The sequence below is a fragment of the Papilio xuthus genome, unplaced genomic scaffold, assembly GCF_000836235.2.
Source record: "Papilio xuthus unplaced genomic scaffold, Pxut_1.1 DF827714.1, whole genome shotgun sequence".
Classification (NCBI taxonomy): Eukaryota; Metazoa; Arthropoda; class Insecta; order Lepidoptera; family Papilionidae; genus Papilio; species Papilio xuthus.
Window position 1 is genome coordinate 725,340 of NW_013530935.1, and position 27,542 is coordinate 752,881.

The window sequence follows — 27,542 nt, forward strand, 5'->3', positions numbered from 1 at the left end:
GACCTCTATACATGGACTGGTTACATGCCGAGCTATTTTGTGTCTTGACTTTCTTTTATCTGACGGTAGTGTTTAGGAGGCGGCTTTTAGTCAGAACGGTGCAATAGATGTCATTTGACCTGTCCATATCTATAGAGGTCAGTGTTCCACATTACATATAAAATATGTCCCGATTATATTTAGCGTCGGCTTTAAGTGTAAGGCCGTGGGTAAGTATACAAAAAATAGGAATAGCGTAACACCTAGTTACTGTATTGTTTAATCTACGGCCAGTTCTAGCCTAAGGCGAAACGTAACGGCGCGGATGTGAGTACACACTGAAAAAACAGCAATTGTTAATTTTTGACTAATTTAAATCAAAAAGGTCTCCCCCACTCCTTTTTCATTTCATACTGATATAAACACGTTAATGCTATCGTGTTAGTAAAAGAAACGAGTAAAACACTCTGGGTCCTTCATGCTGTACTTCAACGCAAATAATACAAAAAATAAAAATAAAACATAAATTCTCTGAGAAGCTTAAAGGTTCCATTAAACTATCTATTAGAATAAAAAGCACTTGCTTTTTTTTAAATAGAAGGAAAACTTTTGCAGTTGCTCCAATACCTTTAATTTACTATTGATTTTACCAATAATGCCGTTTGGTCTCACAACCGCACCGCACGTGTTTCACTGCTAAGGCGATACAAAACGTCAAGGACGGCGCAATCGTCTGAGGATCGATCAGAAAACCTATATCACATTATTATATACAAATGTAAACTTCTTGTACGATACCATCAAAGTCACATTACTATTACAGACTTCGATAACATTCGCTAACAAAATTACTAAACATCGAAAAATCCATTTTTATATCATTATAAAATTCCATACCGATTATCAGGCAAATTTTAAACCTTGTGCAATAATCGGACGGTTAACAGTCCATTAATTACTCGGTACCAGACTCAAAGTTAATGGAAAATAACCTCAAATGACCTTCACCTACTGATTACTTCATGTGCCAGCAAGATCAAAGGCAATTACGCTGGATAGATTTCACTGTCCAAATTAATTTAACAATTTTTAATACTAGCTTCTACAAGACGTTTACCTCAAGTTCTATGAGACGTTTGCTACAAATACTGTCGAGTGTATATCAACATCGTCTCTACAAACGTATCATACTCCTATACGTCTGAAATGTTAAATTATTTTACATTAATGACAACATTAAAAAATAATCTATTTGTGCAGTCGCACCAAACAATAATATTGCATTAATTGTTAAACTGCATTTTGTTACATAACGATCGATATATGATTACATAATATGAATATGAGATATAATATACTACATAATGAAATATTTACAACGCACACAGTGCCGGACAACATAATGTCCCAATGCGCCTACTATGTACAATCGCTCACAAGCGATACACAGCGCTTTAGCACCTTTCTAGGGCAACTGGCAATGTGAACACATTATAAGCAGACATCTTTTAGACAACTTATATAAAAACAGCTAAAACACTTACGTATATATTTGTCCGGTGGCGGCACCGACTAGTTTTGAGCCCATCGACATTATTGAAAGACGGGCCGCGTCCGCGAAATTATAACAGTCCCACTCGCCCTAATGAAGGGGCCCCGATGGGCTCGAAACTAGTCGGTGCCGTCACCGGACGAATATACGTAATTGTTTTAGCCAGTTTTATATAAGTTTATGGCTACGACTAGTTACCAATAACAAGTCTTGTTTGCCACGTCCGTATATTTGAAATAACAATGTTTTAAATGCGCGCTCTATAACTGTTTTACTTGAATCCCTTTTCAATACAATTACGAATGACTTGAAGCAAATTGAACTGGTATGTGTCACATCGCAGTGCCTCGTCACATTTCGCTAATCACAGCTAGTTACAAACATTAACAGCTAAATTTAACTGCGAGTTCACATTGTATAAACATAAGAAACATGTTATCTTCATGTATGCCACGGTTAGTAAGTGACGATTTACATCAAACTTATATTGAAACTAACTTAACGCATATATCAGCAAATACACTAAAAGTCTGGATTTAAGAAAATATTTAAATAAAAGAAGCTAAAACGATTTAAGTTTTCAAGAAATGATATGAAGCCATAATATGATCAGTCATGATAAAACATTTCATCCGTGTGATTCTTAAATACAATTTCAGAAACATCCTCATGATAATGATATTACAAGTAAATAAACTGTAATCATTGCATGAAATAACTTTCCTTCGCTTTCAAAAACTAAGAAGTACGGATTCTCTATTAAAGTAAAAAGATACAGTCGCTTCGCTTTGCACATTAATTTGGTTTAATTGGTTCAAATATGAAAAGGAATGGGATTATGGCATATATTGGAAATTGGCTAAAGTCATATTGTTAAGACTAGCCTCAAGACAAGTAAGCAATTTAAGTTAAGTGTACAAAATTAAAGCAAAAATAAATTTGAATAAAACTGAACTAGAAGTCAAATGAGCTTTTAACAATCTTGAACACATTCAAACTTTTTTTATTATCCACATGAAACTCAATCAAACATATTAATGATATTAAAAAAATATGTACCGAGAGACGTGGCCGATCTTCCCTAGATATGTCTTGTGATATATTCAGAAAGATATGAATATTGAGGGGAAATATTGACGGAATATAATCAAATAGTACACGAGACTTACATGTTATGTCTCTAGTTAAAAAGGCGTAAATTGTCTATAACACAATCAGCGATTTTTCTACAGCTTTTGATAGAGTCTATCACAATATCGATTTACGAATTAAGCAAAGAAAACAAAAACTCGAACAGATCATGTCTCTGTTGGTTTTCTACGCTTAATTCTACATAATAGTTGCGTTTATACTATTCATATTTAAGAAATTCATCAAGATCTCAAACAGTATCCCGCAAGGGACTCACTTAGGTCCCATACATTGTAATATGCATTTTGCAGTAAACCTTAAAGTACATTGGCGTGGAACTTAATTAGAAATTATAAGTTATTGAAGGCTATATATTGAGACTATGCTAATTACGAACAATTGTAGACAATACATATTTATTATATACAACAAACAATGATAATTGAAATAGGAATTGAACACGAGAACAACACTAAATACGGATTTAACATATTATTCTACACAGGAGACACACTCTACAATGAGATATACCTAAATAAAAGTCTACTAATTTTGTGTTCCCTAGACTTTTAATATCCAGATTCTAGATTACAAAAGTATATTGCGATTTTATCTAACGCGGAGATAAACGAAATTATTGTCTTTCTTCAAAGAATATTTAGTCTGAATGGGATTTAGAATATAATGTGATAACTAACAAACCCCTTACCTTAAGCTTTATCACTCTCCCCTCACCCTAAAGCTTTTACGGAACACATATCTTGCAGACAGTACCATGCAATTAAATAGTTACTTTCTAAATCAAACATGAATTTGATCTGAAATCTAATCTAGACATAGAGTGCACACCTTAACGTTTATAATTGAAGCTAGTTCATTGATTTACTAACACATGCGTTGCACAATAACATCACAGAATTTTATAATATCGATCAATACAAGATTTGCTATAATTTGCAAATCATATTGATTTATTCAACATTTAAAATATCCTGTATTTTTTAAGTAATAAAAGCAAAAATGCTCTAATTTTGTACAAATTTTCATTTCACAAGCTAAACTCTCACAAAGTAGACGCATTACTTTTATTAGTCTACGTTTTGAGTCTTGCGAAACTACTACTTAATTGATTTTCCTTATTTTTGAAGCTTAGCAAACTTTAGCAATGTTAAGACTTCTGTAGTCTGACATTTGCCTTTTGGTTATAACATCCAATCAATATTTTAGTTTTAACTATATTTATATGTGTTTTATACATACATTAGCTAACTACAATAAGTATATTTTAAATATTTAATGGAAGAATGAATAAATATTTCAAATTAATTGAAAAACAAGTTAACTATTACAATTCGGATATTAAAAACCAACTGTTATTTGCTGAAATAAAACGAAAGCATTTGTTGAATTTCATGCCCTTAAAATATTAAACGGTAAGTTCGCGAATTAAAGTTACATTTTGTTAGCTTTCAAATTGCATTTATCCTTTTTTTGTGCATAAAGCAAAACGAATAACTTAAAATAGAAAAAATGGATTTAGTAAAAATTGCAAATGACGGATGAGACGTCGTGTTAAACATATACATTTAATAATTAAGCTCACATCGACTTAAATAACTTTGTTCTTTATCACACACAAATTGGTGTCAGACAGACAGTTCATGATGAAATAGCGATGAAATTATGGTGTCCTATCACTGGGACGTTTACCCTATTTATCATCAATTACGTATTAAAAACGATCTATCTGAAACTGTTTATTTTAATTACGAATGAACTTATATAATTGCCAAATTAATGCACTTAGTTTATTCTATATAAATTCAGATCAGTTATAATATTTGCGATTTACCGTGAGTTTCTGAGACTAAAATCCCCGTTTAAAAGATACTGTTATCTCTGTTTTGTCAAAGATGTAAGACAGGGATGAAGATATGTTTTATACAGAAATTTAGGTATCAGAAACTCACAATCAAAGTTGTAAACGTCGCAATGACATTCTGTATAAAAAAGGGTAATTAACCTCAAATGATTCTATATCCATTGGTCCTTTTATAAAATGACTTTTGTACGTATTAGGAACAGATCGAGAAACATTAGTGAATTCTGCATACAACAGATGAAAAGTCGATTAAACAACTGACATATAATAAAAAAATGTAAGAACATGTATATTGTATTATAAAAATGGTGTAAGACTTGTGGTAAGTATTTAAAACCTGTTGGCGTCCCAAATTAGTCCGCAATCGTCGCACCGCTGAAGGTAGCGCGCGGTTTGGCGCCAGCCCATCATATACAATCACCTGTCGGCTGACGGCTCCTCTCCGCTCTGCTCGGGGCTCTGCTCAGTGCTCTGCTCGGTGTTCGCCTCGGTGTTCTGCTCGGCGCTCGGCTCAGGCATAGGCTGGACCAGCTCAAGTGGTGCCACTAATCCAGCATCCAGAGGTTCATCAGGCTGCGGCATCGCGCTAACAATGTCCGCTATAACATCGGGTGTCATCGAGCTCATGGCCGTCAGCAGATTGTTGGTCAACTCGGCGGTCGACGCATCATCCATCGGCTTCACTTTATAATCGCCGCCTAAACTCAGAGCTTGCAGAGATTGATCCAAACCACTCTGACAGTTCGCATCTGCAAAATATTTAAACAAGTCATAAAACATAAAGTTTTAAGATGAAATGTACCGAGTGCGTTTCTAAGACCAAAAGGCAAACGTTACTCACCTGAGTGTTTGTGACTATCATTATAATGCCAAAATGGTGTAAAATCTTGTTGCTCGAATGCATGCTGGTGTTGCGAGGGCGAGGTATCTCCCACAGGAGCGAACGGATCAATTGGAGGTGCGAAAACGTCGCCAAAATTTGCCCACTCAGTGCCATCGCTCGCGTTGTCATCGGCTGTGTCCCATGCTAAAAATAATCGCGATATTTATCAAGTCATTTAAACTTACTTGCTAACTTTATTATTTTAATTAAAATAAACACTGTACTTCAACTAAGTACAGTTTGGATACTTACGGGAGACATCAGCAAGTATTTCCCTGACGCGATCAGGATCGGCGTCGCCCTCCTGCTCGTTGTCATTGTCAGCATCCGCCTCCCCCTCACCCTCGCCCTCCACTGTGTCCTCCCACATACTACAAACATAGAAAAACTTCCATCAAGGTCCTCCGAGGCGGATATTCTATCCAAACTTTATAAAAACAGAAATCTCTAACTATTTTTGTATGGATAATAATATACTTACTCATCATCAAAACGTTGACCGGCCACCTCCAAGAAGTTCTTTACGTGAGACTGAAAACAAAAAAAACTTAAAATTTTGCCATTTTTAAGTTCTATTGTATAACCGGAAATTAACAAATAAAAGTTAATTTTATTTGATTTAAAACATACCTCGTTATCACAAGCAAGTTGAACTGCTGTTATATTTTCGTTTACACTGGACGCCTCGTTAAACTGAAACAAATAGTTTACATTGGAAAAAAAATATTAAGAAGAGATGAAAATAGGCTACACGCAAATCAAATTATGTTACTAATATTATAAATGGTTTGGATAGATTAATGGATGGATGGATGGATGTTAGAAGGTATCTCCAGAACGGCTGAAAAGAACATATCTGGAAGAACGCATATGCTACTAATTAAGTTTTTATAATTCGCTGCAGACAGAGTGACGGGCGACTGCAAGTATTCATATGAAGTTAAATATATTCATCAAAGTCAGAATTAAATTACACTATACCAAATCAATACCAGATGCTTACCTCATAGATGTTTTCTGAAGGATAGAAGCCACCCTGTAAGAAATTATTATACATTAAAAATGCATCACAAATAAGTGACGGTAGTTTTCAATTGGGGCGGGGTTTATTTCCCCTCCCAATTACTTGTAACAAAGATTTTTGTATGTATATGTACTAACGAGGGGCGTGTCATGTCGCTGCAGCAGGGGGCGGAGCGTGGTCTCGCGGAAGGCGGCCCAGCGCGCAGCCACCGCGGCATCGGAGGGCGTAGCACCCTCCAGCCGCCGCAGCGCCAGCACCACGTGACCCATGTTGCCCCGCCTCACTGCACCAGCTCTAAGCAAGCGAAAACAATACATAAAGACGTATAAAGGATCTGTCCTGGATAAGACATCTTACATTTATAAATAAACAGGCTATAAATTGTGCTGTTTTGTTCCTATTTGATTCTCGCCTTTTTGACGCTGAAGGTGTTTCTAACTAATCATCGATATAGATTTAACAGTCAGGAACTTCCACAGGTGTATTTAAGTGGGAACGCATCAAAAGCTGTCATTTCTTCATGTCTATAGAGATCAGTGTTTAAGACCCTTTTTCCACTAGCGCGATAAGTATATTGTACAATTTCTTCTAAACGAAACATCTAAATTTGAAAAATTGTTGAAACTAAGAGAAAATAAATTAAAATTGTAAGATACTGATAAGGACGCACCGCAAGCACGGATTAAACGAATTTGCTTTGTCTTGATGCGATGTATGGTATACGTTAAAAATGTAGTACTCACTTTGTGTTTTCATTTTCTTCAAACGTGTCCATTAATCTTGTAAGTAGATTGCATTCATCTATTAGCTGAAAAAAACAGTAAATTAAAAATTATTAACATAACTTCTTTGGTATTCAATATATGATTATATTAGTTTGTCAAACTAGCGTTCGCCCGCGGCTTCGTCAGCACAGAATTAACACGTTTCACTGCGACTTTTTACCTACTATTGAGCATACGCAAGTCAATAGCAGTGAAAGTGTTAAAAACAAAAATATAGGCCAGGCCACACTGTTCTCGCACCTTCCAATGAAAGTCCCGTCAAAACGGACAGACAGACAAAAATTTTGAAAATTTCTTACATATACATAGGTAAAGCGAAGACATCACATACAAGACATATATTTTTTTTGCATACAGACACACAAATTTCTATTTATATATATAGATATAGATATCTATTTTATAAGATGCCTAGTTAAGTAGTCAAGGCGATATAAATGAAGAAAAAAAAAAGATAAATATAATACTAACATGTTTAGCATATCTCTCTCCGTAGACTCTGTTGGAGAGAGCGTTGTGTATGAGGATGTAGACTTGTGTGTGCAGGAAGTTGTTCTGAGGGTACTGGAAGAACATGTCTATCAGCACACCCGCTGTGCCTGGAATAACAATATTAAAATATACATTAAAGTATACAGTATACAAAATTAAAGTATACAATTGAGTAAGTAATCGGGCCATTTATAATCCAATGTTATAATTTTTTATAATTTGTTATTAATTTTTTTTCTTTTTAACGAAATATGTCTATTGTTAAGACTTTGGATTTAATTTGATTTTTTTTTAGCTGTCGTCTGGAACTGCGACAGCGTGAAATTAAAAAAAAAACATAATTAGAAGCCTATGTGTTATTCCGGAGTATGTCATATATATATTCCAAATTAAATCGAGATCCGTTCAGTTCGAGCTTCAAACATCCATCCATCTAGGCATTCGCTTTTATAATATTAGTAAGATAAGATATAAGTTTAATCTGACCTAGAGTGAGTAATGCATTATGTACATCTTCTACTTCAGAGAATGCAAGTTGTGCGATGAGAGCGGCGACGTGCACCCGCGCCGCGCCCACACCCTCGCACACCCGCGCACTCACGTACTCCACACTCTCTTCATTACTCTGCTCGTTCATTTTATCTTCTTCTTCCGCTTCTTCTATACCATCTTCTGGATTCTCTTCTTTCGGCTTTGGATTTTCAATCTGTATTTTTATATTAGTTTGAAAACTCTATTAAATAATTGTACAATATTGCAAAATTAACAAAGAAAAGACAATGAAATCAAAATGATTAGTTCACTATTTAAATATAAAAACATTAAAAAAATTATAAAGTATTATAAAGTTGAATGAAAATATTATTTTTACCTATTTTTCTTTACTTTTTCATATAAAATAATAAATATATTTCATACTAAACATACAAACAAACAAACTTAAGGCGATAGTTTTAATTAGTTCGATGTATTCATTTATAAAAGTTTATTCGGAAACCCACAGTCAACGTGATATTGACCGTAGGTTTCCGAGTCCAAAATCTCCCTTTAAAACATATTATATCAGTGTTACAAAAGATACAGGAATGACGATATTTTATACATAGATTTTGATTTCAGAAACCTGCACTGAGGCTAAGAGTACTAACCGAGTTGTTATTGCTGGTGTTGTGCAGATGTGCAGACAGCGGCGGACGCAGCAGGGCCTGGTGCAGCAGCGGTAGGTGCGGGGCCACCGCGCGCTGCACGCTGCTGCTGGACCACGTACCCTCGCCTCCACCCGCGCTACCACCACCACCGTTGCCGTTACCACTAGAATTGTCAATTAAAGGACCCGTAAATAATACATTTTTAGTCTTATATGAAAGGTTTCCGGGACAGTAAAGGATATTTCCCTTTCCAATACTTCCCCTCCCTTCCTCTTTCTCCTTCGGCAGACTGAATTGGACTCCTGAAGACAAACTCATCTGACGTAACGGTGAATTACTATGCCTATTTATTATATTGTCTTGTTATAGTCAGTCGGTTGGTCAATAAGTCAGTCAGTCAGTCAGTCAGTCGGTCAATCAGTCAGTCAGTCAGTGTATACTCACGCTAGCGAGTCGTGCGGCAACAGGGCCAGCAGCAGCTGACAGCCGTTAACGACGGCGTGCCGGCGCACAGCAGCAGGCGAGGTAAACATGCACTGCAGCACCAGACGCACGCATTCCTCGGACCGCAGACGAGATACCAACGTCCATGATGTCAGCGGCCTGAGGAGTCAGGTATTTAGTATTTAGTCCACTTAGCGGGCATGTAATTGTCCTTGGTGCATAGCACAACATAATTTTAGATGTAGCTGGACGAAAGAATGACACATATCAGGCTTATTCATATGTATTTTCTTCGTGTTTCCTCAGATCAAATACAATCAAGAAAAAAAAAATTCTTTAATATGTGCAGTGCAATTCTACTGTGCAACATACTTGGCCATAGATCCCTGAGGTGCGCAGGCGCCGAGCAGCAGGTCACACAGCAGAGCCGCCGCGTTGGCAGACGCGCGCCCCGCCTCTGCTATACGTCTCTTGCTTATGCTGGATTCCTCTTCAGATAACTTTGTATCTAAAGTAAGATTCAATTTTTATCGAAACTATTTGTTTTTTTTTTGTCCTAATAAAAACAAATATTTAATATACCCCTAGGGGAAATTGATTATATACCCTATGAATAAACATTGGTCAAATAACTCACTATACTATATTTGTCTTGTCACTTGTCACATTAAAGAGATAACAATATAATTTTAACCTTGTTTACGCTGGTTTTAAACCAGTGATTGTGCAAAATAATTTCACAGTAATCAAGTTAAAAAATATGATGAAAACATAGCTAAAGTTTTATAAAATTGAATACCTTTTGCAGCATCATTCTCTTGTCCTTCATCTTTATGATTCATCTCCACTTTCTCGCTGGTTTCCTGTTGGCCCTTTTCAGTTTGTTCCGGAGATCTCTCAGATCCATCGGTCATAGTGACAGGTCTTATTTCCTCAGGTTCATATGTACCACAGACTATGTGTATTAGACTCTCGAGAAATTGATTCTCTTCCAACCACTTAAATATCAAAAAAATACAAGAATGTAATAGTAGTGACATCAAAACAATTGTTGCCGGTGCTGCACAAATATTACTACAGATTTTATCACTGATATTATGATAACATTTTCACGTAAATATATTTGTGCTACCCCCTCTAGACCTTAGAACCCCTTAGAACACTGTGTGGTATTACATCTGCTACACTTACCTCCAAAATAATTTTATTAAATGGATCATCAAGCCTTATAAAGTATTTGAAAATATCTGCAATAGTTGATGTAGAAATATGTCGTAAAAGATTTGGCAAGAAATCACGTCTTGATTTGAAAAAATCTAAAACTCTGAGGCACACAATATGGTAGAGGTACCAATCCTGAAACAAATAACAATGTTAGTAACTCTTAAGATCATTATTAAAATCTTTTCAACATATTACTAATATTATAAATGTGAATGTTTGAATGGATGGATATTTGTTTGAAGGTACCTTCGGAACGGCTGTATGGATCTATCTGAAGTTTGGCATATATGTAGAACATATCCTGGAAGAACACATAGGCTACTAGTTAATTTTTTTGTCAATATTGCACAGATGGAGTTGCGGGAAACTGTTACTATTATCATATTTATGCAAACAAAATACCTGTTTGGGACTTTTCTCAAGCAACATCTCTATAGTTTTGCTGAAGTAGGATGCAAGTAAAGGATTTAATGGTGGATCCTTGTTTACAAAGTCACAGAGCCTGTTCATCTGCACAGCATCCATTGAGAGACGGTCACTCAGCATCATCAGCTGACTGGTGAGGACCTCACTTGCGATGTGCGCATGGCGATACTGGGATGCCAAGTCTACATTTTTGGGAGGCTCTTCTGTGATCAGTGTTACCAGTTCTGCTAGTATTTCTGATTTAGTTAAACTGGAACATCAATAAAGTAATGTATTTGTACAGTCAATGAAGTTGAATATTTTCACAGCAGTTTATTAAAAATGTTCACCGATTTTAAAACTGTAGTCTAAAGATACAATTACATATTTGATTTTGTAATTTGATTTGTAAACTCCCTTTAAAAATAATATGCAAATTCAAATACAAATCTCATATTCCAGAATCTTTGTAGAAGCATAAAGGTTAGGTCATAAATATATTTAAATAGACTTACAAGAGCATCAGCGCCTTATTATCGGCCTTACATTCCTGCAGTATATCATCCGCCTCTAACACCTGACTCAGTGTTACATTCTACAACAAAACAATGTCCATTTAAAATGCTACAAAATGTATATACACTTCACTAACACGTATTTACATATTCGAACAACACTTTTAAACATGATAAACATGCAATAAACACTATCACAACACCCATATTTCGATTCAAACTTATTTGTACATCCATTCATAACCATGAATTCCTTTATTATAATACGCACCTCCTCTTTAAGGAGATTGTTTAACTCTCTAACAACGATAAAGTTACCGCTCCAAAACATAATTAAAAGTAATAAGTACAATTTAAATTATTCTAGATCCATAGAAAACTTGGTATTGTACAAATTTTAGCGTTTCACCGATAAAAGTGCAACGATCCGTTTTCTGTCTGTCAAACAGCACCAAGTTAGTGTTGCCATTTCAAAGTATTTTTAAAGTCTAGATAACACACAATACCTAGGTATTCCTTGAAAAGAAATAATTCTCGAAATAGAAAATAATTTACTTATTTCTAATTCAGATTTATTTAGCGCCTCAATATTGTTTAATCCTACATTAAATATAAACCAGCTATAGAGTACCCGTAATTCCTACAGGAAAATGATACCATCTAGTACTTTGATAATATATTATTGTTCACGAGGTTAGTTGTGGGCGAAATAATTATTTAATCTTAATTATTAATCATATTGAGAACCAAAAAACTTTGGATACTCTAGTGATGGGATAAAATAAAATAATACGTTTTTATATTTGTCATTAATTTATTTTAAGATAAATGATTATGATTAGCATACATAAACAATTACTGTGACTGCAATAACCGCATTGCAAGTGCTTCAGCTTCTTGAATAGATAAAGAACCAGAAATATCTTTAAGTTTCTTTTTCTTTCTAGGGGCCACACTATCTTGTGGAATACCTTTGCTCTCAACTAGTTTGTGTTTCAATGGCCTGAAAATAAAACAAAAGGAAAAATTAGAGTGCATCATTTTACATCTACGAATTCACTTTAGAAAATTTGTAATATTTTTAATATTTTACCTGTGGTATATGTCTTCATCTGAGCCACTATTGTCCTCTATATGTGAGTGATCTTCTTTCTCGCTTCCACTATCTTTCCCATATATTTTGTCAGGGTCTGGTAACCACGACAAATCTGGTCCATCAGACTCAGATTGTGATCCAAAGTCATCTTGTTCTTCTGCTTCTTCTTTTTTCTTGTTTTTAAGTTTACGTTTTTGTTCTTTATGTTTAGCTTTTACTTTTTCTCTAAATCTTATTTTATCGAACTTGTCTTCTTCCTTTAAAACCTCTCTTGCTTTCTCTATATCTATTCCACCAACATCTTCATTAATAAACTGTTTAGCTAATTCTGATTTAACATCTTTCTTTTCATCATCTATAGCCTCACCATCTTCTGTGAATTTAACTTGTGTGTTTACTTTGATTTTCTTTTTCAGTAATTTTTTAGCGACTGCAGCTTTGGTTAATGGTTTCTTTTTTTTCTTAGATATATTATGTTCCTCTTCTTCTATTGGTGGTTTAATATCAACATTAACTTTTTTAACTTGTAGAAATTCATCCTCTTCACTATCTGCATCATTGTGGAAATCAAATTTCGGCAATTCTTTTGTCAGTTTTTTATTTTTCTTTTCTTGTGGAATAGGTTTTTCTATTTCATCAGAACTTTGGTCAGTACCAGCATCATTTTCAGCTTTTGCTTTTAATTTATCAAGAACATCTTCATTTTCCTCATTGTCAGATTCCTTTTTGGGTGGATTATATCCTTTAAGGTTTTTATGTAAGAATCTTATTCTGGGAGGGACTATCAAACCTAATGATCTTGCATAAGCATCAGTGTCTAAAAGTTGAACATTAAATATTTCTTTGTTTTTCATTAAAAATATTGATTTGACATAACTGACAAAAGCTCTTTGTGCAGTTTGTTTGAGATCAGTATTATCTGAAAGTAATCCCTCAATTTTTCTTTGAGGAGCTACAACTTTAGATGGGTCTACTGCTATTTTATTTATTGGAATTTTACTCTTTTTTAAATCATCAACAATTTTCTCCTCATGTGGCAGAAGCATTAAAAGACCTTCGCCTTTGCCAAAAACACCTCTTGCTGTTCTTCCAGCTCTATGTATATATGTTTGTACATCTTCTGGACAGTCCATTTGTATTACCCAATTCACACGAGGAAAATCTAAGCCACGGGATGCCAAATCAGTAGCAAATAGAACAACATTTGATTTTCTGCAAAATTCATTGTAAATTCTTTCTCTTTTTTCTTGATGTAACGTACCATAGAGAGCTAATAAGCTAACACCGGGTCTTAATTTACAAAACAAATCATATGTGTATTTAACTTGTTTACAAGTGGCCATGAAAACTAGTACCTTTTGTTTTAAATGATTTCTAATGAATGACCATAATATGCCTATTTTTTCATCAATCTCACAGACAATGTAACTTTGTTGTAGAGATTCTGGGGTCACAGTTTCAGCTTGTTCATGAGGAGCAACATAGGTAGGGAAGGATAAACTGAGTCTCGCCAAGTCTTTTACAGATTTAGTTTGTGTCGCAGAGAATAATAGTGTTTGCCTTTCCTTTGGTAAGTTTTCTATAATTGCATTCATTGTTGTTTCAAATCCCATATCTAAGCACCTATCAGCTTCATCTAATACAAGTATTTGAAGGTGACTACAGTCAAATAATGGGTTTTCATCCATATGTTGCAGCAGTCTGCCGGGTGTACAGATGAGAATATTAATTTGATCCATTCTTTTTCTCTCAAACTTAAGATTTTGACCACCTATAATCAAACCAGCTGAAAAATCATGCAAACCACCAACTTTTCTTAATGTTTCATAAATCTGGTATGCTAACTCTCTTGTTGGTGAAATAACTAGTGCACCAACTCCGTCCAGCCGAGTCCATTTCTTACAAAACAAATTTTCTAAGATTGGTATTAAAAACGCTAATGTTTTACCAGAGCCAGTCTTAGCTGCACCTAAAATATCTTTGCCTTGCAAAGCGTACCCGATGGCTTGTCGTTGTATTTCTGTTGGTGTAACAAAATTGTTATCTTTCAATCCTTTTAACGTTTTTTGTGATAGTGGAAAATCCTTAAATGTTTTCACTGTATCTGGATTTATCTACAACAAATATATAAATTAATACTTTATTATAAAAAAAACGTAAAGTTAGTCCAATATAATCCAATGATTGTACCTTATCATATTGAGCCTGCAAATACTGAATAGCTGCATCTTCTTGACTGCTTTTTTTCTTTTTAGGTTTGTACAACTTGAATTTGTCTTTTTTGGACTTCTGCTGCTTGACCTTTTCTTCTTGATTATTCTGTTTCATTGTTCCTTTCTCGCTTTAATGTTTATAAAATAATTTAGCACAAGCAATATAAGCACATGTACATGACATTAACTGTTTACACATTGACACTGACATTGACAGCAGTACGGAAATACGTTTTTTTTTAGAAGATTTTATGGCTACGAAATCTTTAAGCCACGAAAACTTTTACTGTACTGTATTTTATTGATACACTGTAATTCATAAATATTTTAAGTTTAGAATAAGTATAATGCTGGTGTGCTGAAGTTTCCTAGTAAGTTTTTAATTACCTAATGATTCATTACTGTTAACTATAAATACAACTGTCGTTGGTGCTCTGTGCATCAAACGAATCATTCATGTCAAACTCGCGTTGAATGACGAACGGTGATTCAGTCATTTTGTTCGTTCTACTTTAATATCGCATTTTGAATCAATTTTGCTTCAAAAGATTTCTACGATTCACAGGGAGCAGTCATCACTGTTTTATTCCTTGTTGTTCCTATCCTAGAAAAGTTTTAATTGTATTTCTAATATTCTAGCGAATTTAGGGTAAGTTTTTCCATTGCTTTTATAATTTTGTTTTATTTTTGTAAGAAGTAAACTTTGTTGATTTGAAAGATATTTGATTAGATATCGTTTCTTTGTTTGTATCATTCATGACCACTCATTGTTGCGTAGTAAATAAGGAAATAAAATTTGTAAACACATACTATTCCCAACTTCTTACTTTTGTTAGTAATACAATGAAAACATTTAACAAAATCATTGTCAGTACTTTTTTAATTAAATATTTTATGCCTATATCTAATTAGAGATGTAATTTATTGGGATACTTTTTGTTGTTATTGTGTTGTGTAAAAACAAAAAACGATAACATTTGCGATGAATTATGATGTTTATGCCCGATATTAATTATTTTCTATGTTTCGAGGCATTTTATAAATACCGTCAGTATTTATTAAAATTTTAAAAGTTAATTATCAGTAATCTAATTATAGTAATGTTTACGACATTTGCAAGATGATGCCAGGCAAAGGCAATACGAAATTCTATTCATCCAAGGAATTTTCAAGATGCGACAAGAAATTATTCTTTGTCAAAATAAATAGTTTTTGAGCAAATTTATTACGTCTCTCTAATAATATTTAAATAGTAACACTAATATTTAAACCCCAAAAAAACATTGAAACAATTTCTGCTAGTTTCTGGAGTATTTCCTAAATTCCTAAATATTAGTTGTAATAGCTTTGAAAATTCGATTGTTCTTTATGCGTTAAGGGGCGTTTCCAATAGTACTTTCGTTAATTTGATTCGATATTAATCCTTAAAAAATGTACTTGCATTGGACTTCTACAGCACGAATTCCACTTTCAAGATTCATAATTTAAACAAAATGAAAGATATAGGAAGTTACATATTCACTTCATCTTTTACATTACATGGTAGAAAATTTCCAAATAAATATTAAAATAATTAATAAATGGTTACACTAAACGTATTTAACTCAGTAATCCCAATCCGACTCAAACAGAATAAAGGTCTCTTACGAGTTTAGGATTATTTGGTGCCGAAATCGGAGTTTAATCTTTAGACTTTGGTCTAGAGTGTAGTCGTTTTGAATTAGACTAGAAGGTAGGAATTCCTATATATTAATTCAATATATTCTCGTGACCTTTTTAAAACAGACCTGCAAGATATACTATCAATTTTTGTTCTTTCAGCTTAACCATGAGAAGCTTGGTAATACTGCTGTGTGTGGTGGCCGCGGTCAGCGCAGTTTCCTTCTTCGATCTGGTGAAGGAGGAGTGGAATGCATTTAAGGTACGGTTTATCTAGTTAAAAACATTTAACCAAGTCCACTGCTGGATATATATTTTTACTAATAATGTTTTTATATGGTGTTTTATAGTTTCGACATTTCAAGGTCATCCCGCATGTTTGTCGTGTAATTTCTTTGTTTGTTTTAAAACAGATATTTTTAGCTTTCTTTGTTATCGATCCTTGTATCTTTGTACTACGTTCTTTTGTCCCTTTTCTTTCTAGATGATGTTTTATCTTTTGTCTTTTTCTAGATGGAGCACCAGAAACAATACGACAGCGAGGTAGAGGATAAATTCAGAATGAAGATATACGCAGAGAACAAGCACAACATAGCCAAACACAACCAGAAGTTCGCACGCGGTGAGGTCTCGTTCAGACTGAAGCAGAACAAGTATGGAGACATGTTGCATCATGAGTTCGTACACACTATGAATGGATTCAATAAGACAACTAAGTGAGTATTTAAAAAAAAATTGTAAAAAGAGTTTCATCTCTCAACATATGTTTTGGAAAGCTGGTCGTATGATTAACATCGGAAAATGCCGTAAATTTCCATTGCCACTGTATAAAATATATTTTTAGTTTTTAAATGTGGAAAATTTGAGATTTTAACAATGTTTAGGCAGTGAAAACTCAAGTTTTTCTACTTATAAATTACCAGGAATGATATTGGGTAATAACGTGTCAAGGTTACTGGAGGTCACGACGAATTAAATATTCATAAATATTTGATACAATTAAAAAACTTTTATTATCTATATATATATAAAAGAACGTCGTGTTAGTAACACTATTTATAACTCAAGAACGGCTTAACCGATATGCCTGAAAATTGGCGAGGAGATAACTTAGAGCCAGGAGACGGACATAGGATACTATTTGTTCATTTTTTATTTTATTTTTCGAATTTATGTTTTGTGGATGGATGGATGGGTGTTTGAAGATATCTCTAGAATGGCTAAACTTAAGTAAATTAGGCATGCGCATAGAACATAGTCTGAAAGAACACATAGGCTACACTAATTAAGTTTTTTATATATCCACGCGGATGAAGTCGCGGGCGACAGCTAGTTAACTTATAATAATAAAAATTTATTGTAAAATCAATTAACGGATAAATTATAAAATAAATATCTTTGATTAATCTAATTACAATAATATCTTACTTTTTATAATGTAATTTAAATATGAATGAACAATAAAAATAATGTCTATCTCAGACCCGGCAATAACATCGTACAATAAACTTTGCAATAATTAATATAATAATAATAATTGTCCTCATTATGATAAATATTATCAAGTTTTAATAATTCACGTGACATTTATCAGACATGACGAAGTGTTTGACTTTAAGGTCTTTTGACCTTATGGATACGTGGTTTGTTTACTATGAAATATCAGTGTACGGATGAGTTTATGTAGTCTTTGTTGATAAAAACATCAACATGCTTGTATGTTTGTATGTATGTAGTTTTCATTGTTACATATGACCTAAATAATTTGACCGATTTAGGAATGAGGTTATTAGATTCGTATTCTTCCCCTAAGTGTTATAGGTCTATAGGTGGAATTAATTAGGTTTAATTTACAATAATTAAAACACTTTTTAATTATATATATATATTACGGCAAAGTTTTTTATGGACGCAAAATGGACGTTCGTTGACCTGACATTTTGCTTTAATTTTTAACATTCAAACTAAATTTAAAGTTGCAAAGATCAACCCTTTTTTATCTAAATTTACACATTAAATTTGTATATTTAAATACAATTAGAGATTGCAATATATTTACGACTAGCAGTTCGCGTTGTTTTGGAGTAACTTAAACCGTTTATGAGCGCACGCAACGAATGTTTTCAAATGTGACATTCACACATTCTCACTAACGCTTCGCTCCTATTGGTTGCAGCGTAATGTTATATAGCCTAAAGCCTTCCTTTATAAATGGACTATACAACAAAAATAGAATTTTACAAATCGGACCAGTAGTTCCTGAGATTAGCGCTTAAACAAACTTTATAATATTAGTATAGATTTATTGCGAAATTTGTTTGTGATACGGTTATCTTTTTGTATGCATTTGTAATATAATATGAATGTCTGTTTATCTGCAATTTGACGTCCGGAGGGCGGACATCGCACAATAGCTTAGTCATCGCAATCTGTTTTAGTAAACATGCTGTGCAAAGTTTGTTTTTTGAAATACCTAAATTCTATTCTTTTTTTTTATATATCATAAGGTGACAAACGAGCGAGCGGGCACCTGAAATCGCTAAAATAGCGAAGTGACCGTTACCCATAGACATACGCAAATGCATATGCGTGGCCTTCCTTAAATCGACGGAGGAGAGGATGCACAGAAAGAAAATATTTTCTCTTTCCATGCATCCTCTCATCCGGAAAGTCCACTTCCACTTCTCATCCTTTCCTTATAAAGAAAAGGATGGGAAGGGAAAGAGGACTAAATTAGGCTTCCGGGACGCACACTCATCAGACTGTACGCGGAATTGCTTCCACTTGACGCCTGCCTTCTGTGTGGTCGTGGTATTATACCGGGCGAGCCGGGACAATTTGTGCGAACATGTTAAAGCGAGCTCTACCACTGTTAGATGAAAAAACATCTCAGAGGAGATTTTAAGGGTTTTTCTTATTAGGGGTGATAAGTCAGCCATGTCATTTGCTGTTTGGGTTATTTCACACATTTACAATATGTCGCCAATTTCTTTCAACAAAGATGAGACTTTTATTTTTTTATTAAATGACAAAAGCGATAATCATTTGACACAAATCGCATTGTAAATAATAAAGAATAATTTATCAAGTAAACAAGATTAGCGTAACGAAATATAGTGTTTGTCGCCCCCTTATCGTGTTGTAGCTTTTTATGCGTTTCCGAATAATTGTTATTATGTCCGATCAAACGTTATTTACGCAGCTCCAGGCCATAACTTTGCAATGACCTTGAAATTATTATCTTATAAGATCATTCATACCTCCTATACTGCTTTTGATGATGGTGTTTTTTTTTAAATCGAGCAATAAGAACCACTAGAATAGCAATTTCTAAAGTTGTTAAGCTTGAACTCGGGTAAGAAGATCAGAAGGTTTCGTTATAATGGGGTGAAATAAAGTCTATGCGTTCACAAATTAACGAAGAACAACAAGGGATTCGATTCAATGAAGCACATTCGATCATTGATGTCTACCCTTACGTTATTGAACGGATCACGTGTCCCGAGACTCGGATTTATAAATCTACAGCTCACGTTGCTAAAACTTAGCAGTCAAAGGGTCTAATGTAACATTGTCTTTTGTAGGAACAGCAAGGGCCTGTTCGGCAAGAGCGCGGGAGAGCGCGGCGCTACCTTCATCCCTCCAGCCAATGTGCACTTGCCCGACCACGTGGACTGGCGCAAACATGGCGCAGTCACAGAGGTCAAGGACCAGGGTAAATGCGGCTCATGCTGGTCCTTCAGCTCGGTAAGTACCACATAACATACTACCCTTGTGTTTCTGACAACTAAATCCTCGCTAAAAACATTTATGTTTATACAACTCTTGCAGCTCTTTACGTCGGATACATGACTTACTACTTATGATATGCGAAATCTTACAACGCCAATGATTTAGGATACTGTTAATGTTTTAAGCCAATTTAAATTTACATACTGTTTATTTACTTGCAATTCAGTCAATAAACGAATCATCAGTTCAAATTTTTTTTAAGAGTAAAGCAATTGACGAGAGAGACCCTAAGATACATTTGCTCATACCCATATTGAAATATAATAACAAAGTGCTTTATATCTTAACTATACGAATTTCAACCATACGACCTAAGTAATAGTGGGTAATTTACAACAAAATCGTGTAAACCGCATCAGGTGATCGCCATAAACTGGTTTTGAAAGTTTTTGCTGCTAGCCAGATGTGGGAAATCACCGACATTCATATAAACGTAATATGGTTGCATTAACCAGTTATTTTTCCTGCTATCAGTCTCATCACTGTTAAAATAACAGTTATATTTTGATAGCTGTCATGTTATTATTACAGATAAATAATGAATTAAGAAAATATCGTGAAATATATTTTTTCCTAATAATAGCATTTGTAGTTTCAGAATAATTCTTGAATTAATATTAACGTGAGTTTAATAATAACTTTGTCCGTAATTGTGTTAAACTTATGTTCACCATACATCGATAGAAAGAACCGTTGTCCTTGAAATGTTATTGGCATATGATTTTCCTTATTACAAGTGGACTGAGCAAAATAAATGCAACTATTTCTAACTATTACATAATGTACACATCGATACTAGCCTTCATCTTTTTGTAATATGCAACAGGGAGTATTAAGGCTAACTGATAGTCGTCGCCCATTGTTCAAAATTCTACCGTAATTCAATCAATAGCTCACTGTACGTCCCCACCGAGGGGCTCGGAGCCTACCCTAAAGTGGGAGATTAGTGTTAGTAATTGTTCCCTAAGAAAATTTATATTGCTTTTATATCGACTCATAAATGCATCGCTGTCTTTGCCTTTTATAAAAAAAAAACTGTTCTAAATAAAGCAGTCAAGATTGTTGTTCTAAATTCAAATTGTACGTAATAGTGATGGCTGATTATTATTCATTGCCGAATGTTGTTTTTATTGTTTGTGCGTTCTAAATTCAAATTCTATTTTAAATACGTATTTGTTGTGATGTTTAAATTATTGTTATTTGCCAATTCTTTGTTCATTGTTGTTTTAAAATGGGTGTGTTTACGTTTATTTACAAAAATAAATTAAATAATAGTGGTAGTGGTAATAATAATGGCCAGTTATAAAAGTTTTAACGGTTATTGGAAATTTGATGAGAAATAAATATTTTTTTTTAGGCGGGAAACAATACAATTTAATCACGAAACATTTGTTTTTCTGATACTTGACAAATGTTTGTACAAATGTATGGATGACCTGTTAGTCAAACATCGCGACATTGTAAATCGACCCGGTTAAATGTAGTCATCGAACTGAGTCATTTACATTATGTACTTCATTGTACATAATATTACTTACGCCCGGAACAGACGCGTTAGTCACGCACGAAACAATACATATTAAAAGTAAATAAAACAGACGTAGCGTAAATAGGGTCAGATTTTAAAACTAATATCTAATATTAGTTTCATTTATAATAATATGACTTACTTTAAATTAAAAAATTTACTTGGTATTTGTGAAATAAATCTTTCTATTATAAATACGAAAGTTCCATCCATCCATCTAGGATGGATGTTAGAAGGTATCTCTAGAACGTCACAACGGATCTTTATTAAATTTGGCATAAATGTAGAACATAATCGGGAAGAACACATAAGCTACTAATTGAGTTTTCTTAATTCGCGCTGACGCAAGCGACAGTTAGTACATAATTAGCTGTCGCCCACGACTCCGTCCACACGGTGCATACATATCCCACAATTCTTCGAGATTCATTAAGCCGTTCCGAAGACACCTTCAAATTGGCATCCATACATCCAAACATTCGTATTTATATTAAGATTACATCTTTATTGCCTATCTAGCTATAAGTGATTACCTTGAGGTTTAGTTTGTTGATCACGTGCTAGGTCAGCGTTGTACATGACCAGCGTGATCCAATGTGCAAAGGTCAGCCGTTTAATTAGTTCATACGACAAAAATAATTACCTTATTTAGAGTTAAATCAGCAAAATTAAATAGAGTTTACAATGGAGGTTATATGTGTTTAGTTTAATTTTTCACTAAATGTGGAACAATAATTTGTTTTTTAATGCCTAACGATGTCACTGGTCATTGACGTTGCCGGGGCAGGAGTAGGGGATCTCCAAAAAAGTAAAAAAATATATCTAAACTATTTTGAAATAAGAACGAACGGCCACATATAAAATCTTTCGAATAAAAAAAAAAACTACGATCTTTGGTCTTTGGCTAACGCTCCCACTGACCAGTTCATGTTGTCCTTGTTTCTTTCATAGAGAATGTAAGGGATAACAATGTATCGAAACTAGTGTAATAACAGTCTAAACTCACAGTGGCTTTGTTAAGAAAAACATATGTTATTTACAAATATTTAAATCGAATACATTAGATTCTTTGTTAGTTTATAGGAAGTGGGTCGAAGTTTGTTTGTCATTGACGCCTTTGTCCTCGTCGACTTATTTATATAGTAAATATTTTGATCACAAAGAAGAGTTCGTTGACATTCTGTGAATGTTATTGTACGATGACATATCTTATTTTATTAATATACTAGCTGTTGCACGCGACTCCGTCCTCGTGGAACAAAAATTCTTTATTAGTAGCCTATGTGTTCTTCCAGGCTATGTTTTACATTTATACTAATTTTCAGCGAGTTCTGTGCAGAAGTTCTGGAGATACCTACTATTTTTTTTTAATTCTTCATGAAATAGCAAATATAATGTTCCCCAGACCGGAGCACTGGAAGGACAGCATTACCGCAGGACCAACATCCTGGTGTCTCTCTCGGAGCAGAACTTGATCGACTGTTCCGCAGCGTACGGCAACAATGGCTGCAATGGTGGTCTCATGGACAACGCTTTTAAATACATCAAAGACAACAGAGGCATTGACACTGAGAAGAGTTACCCATATGAAGGCATTGATGATAAATGCAGGTTAGATTATTTAGAAAATTATGAACACATTTTGTCTATGTTTTTTGATCCGTTGGGATGAGCCAAAAGCTAAACTATGCCTATCGCTCATATTGCGATCTTTTTATGGTTCAGTACCTTGAAAGAAAAAAAGTGGAACCCTTATAGGATCACTTTGTTCGTCCGTCTGTATGTCAAGACCCTTTTTTTAATTTGGAAGAGCAAATTTTAAGATTATCCGTTTGAATAATTTTTTCCATTTTTTTGTCAAGAGCTATGACGTCACAATGTAACGCAACATTCATAAGTAGGCTGTACAGTTCTCATTCCTTTTGCCTCATTTAAATAAAAAAAACCATTTGTCTATGAGCACTAAATAATAAATTAAATCATAATACCAAATATTACTTGCAGATACAACCCAAAGAATACCGGAGCTGATGATAACGGCTTCGTCGATATCCCGTCAGGTGATGAAGGCAAGCTGATGGCCGCGGTGGCCACGGTGGGCCCTGTCTCCGTCGCCATTGACGCCTCGCAGTCCTCCTTCCAGTTCTACTCCGACGGTGTATACTTTGACGAGAACTGCTCCTCGTCTTCTCTAGATCACGGCGTAAGTAACGAACATAACTTGGGAATATTCATTTTATATTGCACAAGGGCACTGATCTACAGAAACAACTGTAGAGATAGGCCTTGTGTTGTTCCAAACTTAAAGTTCCTTAAAGTCAATTCTATATCTCTTATTAGTTCCAATCCACATCACCGCGATTAACCACAACCAACAGCGACAAAATGGCGAAGATCTAATAGACACAGAATACTATAGTGTATAGCCTGTCCATATGTCCGTCAGTGTATAAGGTTCCCCAAATGTGCTCAGAAGTGTTATCTTATTAATTTGATTCCACTAAAGATGAACATGGGTACATCCTTGTTAAGGAAGTAAATAAAGATGGTCACCAGCTGAAGAAATGTTTTAACTCTGTTGGTTTACAAAGATGATAAGCAAATTGGAACATTTTATTTCATTTAAAATACAATAAAAGGCATTATTTTGACAGTTTTGGTATTGAAATGTCCTCAGGTGCTGGTGGTTGGCTACGGCACTGACGAGAATGGCGGTGACTACTGGCTGGTGAAGAACTCTTGGGGCCGTTCATGGGGCGACCTCGGATATATCAAGATGGCGCGCAACCGAGACAACCACTGCGGCATCGCCACCGCAGCTTCATACCCACTTGTATAAATACCCTTCCCCATCACCTTATCTATCTCCCTACTATCCCCACTATGGTACCAAACCCAAGACCTCATAAATATCAATAATTCAGGAAACTGACAAAAACTGTCATGTGTTTCTACTGACGATATCGCTAATCTTATGACTTTCAACTTTGTTACCGCGAAAAACATGACACATATTGCGTTTTGGTTAATATTTCTATGTGTGACGACACAATTTTCAAAGGTTGGTAATTGACACCATCATACGTCAAAAGATAGCGTTAGCCAATCAGATGGCTGCATTGTCGACAGTGGCGACACTTGACAGCTCTGGTTCAATATCCCCTCTCCTTACTACCTCTTTCCTAACTACACACTATTTAGTCGATTTATATGAACTTAAGCTGATTTGTCTTGCATGTTGGTACTAAACAGAATCAATTTAAAAGCAGACCAAATTATTATTTTATTATATAATAATAATATATAATGTTAGTCTAAATAATAAATAAGAGAAAAAAATAATTTAAGATAAAATGGTACGACAAATTAAAAAAAATTAAGTACAGACAACAAATCACAATTTAGTTTTTATAATTAGTTTTTTTTTTGGATTATGTTCTTTATTCTTATAAATAAAAAACAACTGTGAAAAAATACAGTGATTTTGGGATGGAAATTTCTGGACAAGTCGTTCGGATTTAAAATTGTTTGTGTATAATTAACATCGAAAAAAATATTATAATTATTTTACCATTTATTAGTATTGTAATTTAGTATGTTTTAAGCAAATAAAAAAGTTTTAATCCATGACTCACCTAACATTCCGTTTAAAAGTGTTTAGTTGAGATGAAAATGTAAAAAATGTATGACAAAACTTTCTTTAATTGTCATTTCGGTTACTTTGTGATAAAAATAAAATGTGGATGTTATGTAAGATTTAAGTAATAAAGATGTTTTAAATATATTTCGTTTTATTTTTGTAATTCTAAGTAGAAATCGCCTTTAAAATTAGCGTTTCAATACAAATTACTAACTTTTCAAACTCCATAACTATACAAGTGACAATAAGTTTTTATTTTTTAAAAAGTATTTTACAATTTCTAACCTCTTTGTTTTGGCACACCGATCATTATTTCTTTGTTAGTTTCTACAAGACATTAAAATAGTTTTCTTATAATATAGTCTACAACATAGTTATTAAATTCTATAATACTAGAAATCATAGTAACATTAGCATCTATGAACAACTTAATATTTCCTTTACAAAAAAGCGAGAACTAACAAGCACGTGACTAGGCAATAGAGGTCACGGGGTCACAGAACTGCGATGTACTATTATAATGTACATTACCAGTGTTGCCATGTTTAGGTAAAAAAAATATCTAGAAATAAATCAAAAAAAGTCCTTTTAATGCAAACATCGTAATAATTAAGAAGCATTTTAGACAATAACCTCACGCCATGACACAGAGCGATTGAAAGATAACGAGAAAAATATATCGCATCGTATATCAATATACAAAAAATACCTTTTCTATTACTCATTCTAAACTATTAAAACCCTTTTATAACTCGTACTAAGATTTGATTAACACAGAATTCAACGTAAGTTGTTTTTTATAAATTTATCATTACAACTAGAACAAAACAAATACAAATAAACACTACGAAATATTAAATAAGACTGTAAGGACAACATTCTCTCAACAAATTGCAAAAACGCACTCTCTCTTAAATAATGAAAAATAAACAAAAGATTACTCGATTTAATCATAAAAATCTCACGACGCCAATATGTGCCAGTACCTTTTTACTTTTCTGGTAGCGCCATCTATCGAAAAACAATGAATTGCTCTTAAACAATCAACTACATTTCGTCTTGATATTTGTCCTGTTGAAAAAAAGGGTCTTGACAAACAGACGGACGGCCAACAAAGCGATCCTATAAGGGTTCAGTTTTTTTTCCTTTCGAGGTATGGAACCCTAAAAATAGTGTAGTAAACAATATATAAGATTAAGATAATTAAAAACAGACATTTGCACAATTATAAGAAGTAAATTGATAGAAATGACTGAGTTATGCATGTACTAGCTGTGCCCGCGACCTCGCTCGCGCGAAAAACATCATTTAATCGAACTTATTAAACATTACAACAAAACATATAAAAACCACAAAACATTCGCATAAACTTCACTTATTCCAATACGAACTTTCATTCCCATTTTCAAGCTCTTACAAACCTTTCCTCGTGTCAAAATCAGCCCATGTCCAGTCCCATGCTCCAGACCAACCATGTACCAAACCTCATTTAAAGCGGCCCAGCACTTCCCGCGCTAAAGAAAGACAGACAGACAGACGGACTGACAAACAAAGCCACCCTCGCACCTATAATATTAGTAAGAAGGTCAGGTAGCATAGTATGGAATAGTCAATGATAATTTTCCTTTTCTAATACATAACCTGAAAATGATTTACTTTCGTGATACCAATTTAATGTTTCTTCTCCATCGAAGATGTTAAATTTTCTGTTAATTAAACTAGCTGTCACCCGCGACTCCGTCCGCGTGGATATATAAAAAAACTTAATTAGTGTAGCCTATGTGTTTTTTCAGACTATGTTCTATACGTATGCCAAATTTAATCGAGATCCGTTAAGCCATTCTAGGGATATCTTTAAACACCCATCCATCCATCCACATCGCATCCATCTCAACATTCGAATTTATAATATTATTAAATTAAATAAAAAGCAGCTCTTCAAGGCATAACTTCGGAAAAAATGAATAAATAGTATCCTATGTCCGTCTCCTGGCTCTAAGCTGCTTCCTCACTAATTTTCAGCCATATCGGTAAAGCCGTTCTTGAGTTATAAGACTTCTCCATCATTTTTTTTAGTATTTAATTACGACAAATATTAGTTACTTTATTTGAGGTTTTAAAACCCACAACACAGGCTTGTTACACGTAGT

The 27,542-nt window shown here is 34.1% G+C and overlaps 3 protein-coding genes across 4 annotated transcripts; 1 reads left to right on the forward strand and 2 right to left on the reverse strand.

Annotated features, from left to right (window-relative positions):
- Positions 1–4,331: 4,331 nt before the first annotated feature.
- fmt (phosphatase 6 regulatory subunit 1-like protein fmt) lies at positions 4,332–11,905 on the reverse strand. The gene is made up of 18 exons (XM_013310703.1): positions 11,736–11,905; positions 11,465–11,544; positions 10,947–11,220; positions 10,512–10,676; positions 10,120–10,318; positions 9,693–9,828; positions 9,321–9,479; positions 8,877–9,039; positions 8,215–8,434; positions 7,708–7,835; positions 7,195–7,259; positions 6,589–6,745; positions 6,431–6,463; positions 6,058–6,120; positions 5,909–5,958; positions 5,680–5,798; positions 5,386–5,571; positions 4,332–5,293 (listed from the first exon to the last, which is right to left on the reverse strand). Exons 1-18 carry the CDS (start codon positions 11,793–11,795, stop codon positions 4,962–4,964), a joined length of 2,589 nt encoding a protein of 862 aa, XP_013166157.1. The 5' UTR covers positions 11,796–11,905; the 3' UTR covers positions 4,332–4,961.
- Positions 11,906–12,266: 361 nt separating this feature from the next.
- LOC106116823 (probable ATP-dependent RNA helicase DDX10) lies at positions 12,267–14,987 on the reverse strand. Its single transcript, XM_013310854.1, has 3 exons — positions 14,751–14,987; positions 12,558–14,674; positions 12,267–12,467 (listed from the first exon to the last, which is right to left on the reverse strand). Exons 1-3 carry the CDS (start codon positions 14,886–14,888, stop codon positions 12,320–12,322), a joined length of 2,403 nt encoding a protein of 800 aa, XP_013166308.1. The 5' UTR covers positions 14,889–14,987; the 3' UTR covers positions 12,267–12,319.
- A 275-nt stretch (positions 14,988–15,262) lies between these two features.
- On the forward strand, positions 15,263–25,534 carry LOC106116720 (cathepsin L-like). Of its 2 annotated transcripts, none has more exons than XM_013310671.1 (7): positions 15,263–15,418; positions 16,593–16,694; positions 16,946–17,148; positions 20,017–20,179; positions 23,158–23,363; positions 23,757–23,955; positions 24,430–24,843. In XM_013310671.1, exons 2-7 carry the CDS (start codon positions 16,602–16,604, stop codon positions 24,589–24,591), a joined length of 1,026 nt encoding a protein of 341 aa, XP_013166125.1. In that variant the 5' UTR covers positions 15,263–15,418; positions 16,593–16,601; the 3' UTR covers positions 24,592–24,843.
- The last annotated feature ends 2,008 nt before the right edge of the window (positions 25,535–27,542 follow it).